Source organism: Ostrea edulis, chromosome 6, assembly GCF_947568905.1.
Source record: "Ostrea edulis chromosome 6, xbOstEdul1.1, whole genome shotgun sequence".
Lineage (NCBI taxonomy): Eukaryota > Metazoa > Mollusca > Bivalvia > Ostreida > Ostreidae > Ostrea > Ostrea edulis.
The window spans coordinates 42,918,575-42,923,574 of NC_079169.1; the positions used below are offsets into that span (position 1 = coordinate 42,918,575).

The 5,000-nt window shown below is 31.4% G+C and overlaps 1 protein-coding gene across 6 annotated transcripts in view; it reads right to left on the minus strand.

Annotated features, from left to right (window-relative positions):
* The window catches only part of LOC125648397 (uncharacterized), a 131,203-nt gene that overhangs the window by 105,285 nt on the left and 20,918 nt on the right, over nt 1-5,000 (minus strand). For all 6 annotated transcript variants that reach the window (XM_048875448.2, XM_048875445.2, XM_048875447.2 and 3 more), the window contains one exon: nt 3,393-3,460. In XM_048875448.2, the coding sequence (XP_048731405.2) occupies nt 3,393-3,460 (68 nt within the window). The remainder of the gene's footprint in view (nt 1-3,392; nt 3,461-5,000) is intronic.

The window sequence follows — 5,000 nt, forward strand, 5'->3', positions numbered from 1 at the left end:
ACTTGGAACAAAAAAGGACTTGTACAACCTGTAGTTGCTAATGATTACAATAAATGTATGGGAGCTGTAGATCTTTCAAACCAGTTTACAAGTAAATATCCGTCTTATATTAGAACACAGTATCATTGGTGGAAAGTTCTGTTTTTTCATTTGCTTGATATCATGGTTGTTAATTCTTATATTATTTTTGAAGAATTTAGAAAATTACATGCCAATCAGTTTACAAATTGTTCTTCTGTATATGGACAACTTGAATTCCGCGAATCACTTGCCATGTCACTGATGGGTTTAAATGAAAAGTGTGTATCAAAAGAAAGTCCTATTGCATGTATACCTGAATTTTTAGATAAAAGGAAAGACTGTACATTTTGCCGCGAATCACTTGCCATGTCACTGATGGGTTTAAATGAAAAGTGTGTATCAAAAGAAAGTCCTATTGCATGTATACCTGAATTTTTAGATAAAAGGAAAGACTGTACATTTTGTAATGCTGAGGCAATTTTTATGAATGAGAAGGTTCCAAGTTATAAGACATCTGTATTTTGTGTATCATGTCAAGTTCCTCTTTGTTTATCAAATGACAGAAATTGTTTTAAAAAATGGCACAGTAAAGAAGGGGAAGATGTTAGAAATTGTGCAAATTTGTCAGGTAAAAAGAGAAAATTATGAATATACTGTGTTCTCAATGCATATTTTTTTCTGATGTCAGAGGTATCACAAGTGAATGTAATGCAATACACATAAAATGTGTGTAGTTCTTAAAATCTGGAATATTTTACTGCATGTACATTTTTGTTTCAATATGTTAAATGGCTTGTGTAATTAACCACCAGAGGTTTTAAAAGGTTGCATATAATAAGCACATTCTTGTTAAACATGATGCAAGTGCAGTTAGATATAGTGATTCAAAGCAAGTACATGTACATGTACTTGAACATTCCTACGTGGAGAGGAAAAACGGGTAGTACTTTATGATAACATTTGTTACGGTGTTGTTGCTTAGCAACCAAATATATTTGATGTAAAAAAAAAAATCAAATTATTTTGAATGAACAGTTAAAGATCTTTATTTTTGATGTTGCAGTATTCTATCTAGTGGAAGATATTCAAAGAACATCATATTGTTAAAAAAACGATGTCAATGTACATTACGTACAACTTTTGAATTTATGACCTTTGACCTTAATTATCTCCCATGTGTTCATAATGTTTGTTAAAAAATTTTAAAAATCATTAAGATCTGCCTACATATTATATTTTCAAAATAATGTGGCATTTACTAATAACCATGATATGCAATTATGTTTAAATTGTATCAAATGGCTGCAGAAAGGCAAATTTTGGTCAAAATTGCACTGCGAGTGTTGTTACTTAGCAACCAAAAATATTTATATGTCAATAAAATTAATTAATTTGATTGTAATGTTGTTGTAGTATTTTAAAAGGCACATCAGCTCATACATTTAGAATTTCCTATTTTTGGTTCTAATCTAGTGAGAGGCATCTTCGCAAGCCAAGTGTCCGATTCGCTTACTCTCAGCGAATCGGACACTTGGCTTGCGAAGATGAGTGAGAGGGGTCATGATATATATATTTCTGAAAAAAAATGTTTGAAAAATCTGCACTTATTTGACCTTTGACCCTGTAGACCTCTTTAAGGTCATGGAATATCCTGACAACATTTTTAGAAAATTGTTCTCCGTCCAATTGTGAACAAAATTATATGTCATATGCCTACATCAAATGAAGGCACATATTGATTTAAATCGATTTAAAAGACACTGTCATCTTGTCTTTAAAAACCTCCAAAAAGTACCGGTAGAGAAAGGGTTAAGGAAGTTAGCTCCTCAGCTACGCAGGATGCTATAACGTTGTCTGTACTAGTTCAATAAGGATTCCATTGAACCAAACACATTATACATCTACTACTTAGCCCTATCCAGACTGGTCCAGTTTAAAAATTTTGTGGGAATCAAAATTTTGAAAGGGTTTGGCAGGGACTATATTTTGTAGTGGAAGGATTGTTTAATTAAAAAGTTCTAAATCTGCTTGATTTTAGTTTCCATTTTCTCCAATATATCATCAGTTTTTATACCCCTATAACTGTATTTCAATTCTATAATTTATGATACAAGTAGTTGAGACTTGGAACTAATTCAAATGTTGCAATTCATTAATTTGATTGAAATATTTTTCCGAACAGAACACCTATACTTAAAAAAGTCTTAACTAATTTATTCGAAATTGTATATAAAAATTCAGTATTTGGGCCCATAATTTAAAAATTTGATCTATAACCTCCACGTTTTTAGGATCCATTTTCAAATCTACGACAATTAATTTATCAATTTATTAATTCATGTACAATTTCATAAATTGACATTACTCCCAATATATTCTTTTAAACTCTCAAATTCAATATCATGAATTTTTCCATATATCAAGTGCAAAAAATGTATTTATTTCCAGTCTACTAGTATTAAACTTTCTTATATCTGTATTGTTAGAAGACATACTTATGTAAAGATTGATTTGTTTTGCTTATGTTGTGTTGATACCAACAAACAAATTAAGTTTAAATGCATAAATCTTGAATAACTTTTAAGAGCAAAAAGGTCAAATTGAAACCACTGTAGCTCAATAACAAGCACAATGACCTTAGTTTTTCTGCTTAATTTCCTACTTCTCCTTCAATGTAGAAATCAAAGATACGCTTCCCAAAAAATTGACATTACTACAAAACTCAAGTGCAGACCTCTTTAATACAAAAACATATTAATTCAGATTCTTCTTTATTGCCATTGGTATGAAAGTTCATATACTTTATAGCAAATTCAATAAAGATATCCATACACTACACTTCTTCAGATTGGGAACCGAAGCATTCAGATAAATGAAGCTCCACTGTATATTCCCATATCAAATCTAAATCTGCACTTTCTGACCTGCTTGCACATACTAATTATGAACATGTTGATCTTGAGAAGTTATGGCCCGGACACGAATCCATTGTAAAAAACCTTTAATTTTGACCTTGAGGTCATGAAGGTACATGACACATCGTCTCATGGTGATCTACCTGTGTGCCAAATATGGTATGCCTAAGTCAAAGAACAAAGAAGTTATGGCCCGGACACGAATCTGCATAGACAGACAGACGGACGGACGGACGGACAGACAGACAGACAGAGTGATTTCTATATACCCCCCAGAACTTCGTTCGGGGGGTATAATTATCATTTCCAATAGATGTTTCCAAAAATTGTCCTTCATTGAATATTCCCAAAAAGAGGCATCAAGATGTATGTTACTCCAGTAATCACATGATCTGCATACCTTGGTGCAACAAGAGAAGAATACTTTCATCATAAATATGATAATCGTTTTTTTACCTGAAGGATAAAACTTTAGTTTCCAAATAGATATGTGACAAATTGCCACTTTGCATAATTTTGTCCATCTGAAAATACATAATAATCAACAACACCATTGTAAAGTATTTTGTAGTGGAAAACAAGATGTGTTTGTGAAACACAAATGCCCCCGATAATGGCCAATTCCAAAGATGGCCAAGGTCACAAGGACAAATATTTTGGTAATAGTAGAAAGATCTTGTCACAAGAAATGCTCATGTGCAATATGAAAGCTGTAATATTTACCATTTAGAAGTATCAATGTCAATTTTTTTAAAAGTAGGTCAAATGCCAAGGTCAAAAGATTTAGTACCCATGAAAAGGTCTTCTCACATCGAATACTCATATGAAATATCAAACCTCTAGCACTTACTGTTCAAAAGTTATTAGCAAGTTAAAGTTTTTAAAAAGTAGGTCAAACTCTTAGGGTCAAAGGGTAAAAAATGTTGGTACTCACAGAAAGGTCTTGTCACAAGGAATACTCATGTGTAATATCAAAGTTCTAGCACTTACTGTTCAAAAGTTATTAGCAATGTTAAGTTTTCAAAAAGTTGATTTTAGAAAACTTCAGAAAAGAAAAAATGGAAGGTCATATCATAAGATCTAAAGCTAGATGGATAGAGGAAGGGGAAAAACCCACAAGGTATTTCTGCAATCTGGAAAAACGCAATTATTTAAATAAAACGATTAAAAAATTAGACGTTGAAGGAAATGGTATGATCTATGAACAGGCGGATATACTTAATGAAGTTAAATGTTTTTACCAAACTCTATATACAAATAAAGATTCAGAACTTTTAGATTCAGATCTTAACAAAATTATTCAAAATTGTGTTCCAAAGTTGGACAAAAATATTTCAGAGTCTTTGGAAAGAACAATATCTGAAAAAGAAGTGTTTGAAGTATTAAAAAATATGAAAAACAATAAATCTCCAGGTAGTGATGGATATTATAGTGTAGAATTTTTCAAAATTTTTTGGACAGATATGAAAGAACTCATATTAAAATCTGTTCACTGTATTTTCTCCAAAAAGAGCTTCCCATCTCTCAGCAATTAGGGATTATTTCATGTTTGCCTAAAGGTGATAAATCTAGACACTTTTTAAAAAACTGGCGACCTATTACATTGTTAAATGTCTTGTATAAACTTATTTCAGGTTGTCTTAGTAACAGAATAAAGTCTACTTTAGATCATCTTATTTCAGACACCCAGTCTGGATTTATAAAAGGAAGATACATTGGAGAAAATACCAGATTTATCTATGATCTTATGCATTATACAGAAAGTAAAAATATGTCAGGACTATTGGTTTTAATTGATTTTGAAAAAGCTTTTGACTCCATTTCATGGTCATTTATATATAAAGTATTAAGATATTTCGGTTTTGGTGAATACATTATTGAATGGGTGAAGATTCTTAATACAAATTTTAGGGCTGCAGTGTTACAGGTGGGTTTTTATCTACTCAATTCAATATTGAGAGGGGCTGTAGACAAGGCGACCCTGTTGCACCTTATTTGTTCCTCCTTTGTGCAGAAATTCTTGCAATTTTAATTAAACAAAATAAGGATATAAAAGGTATTGTG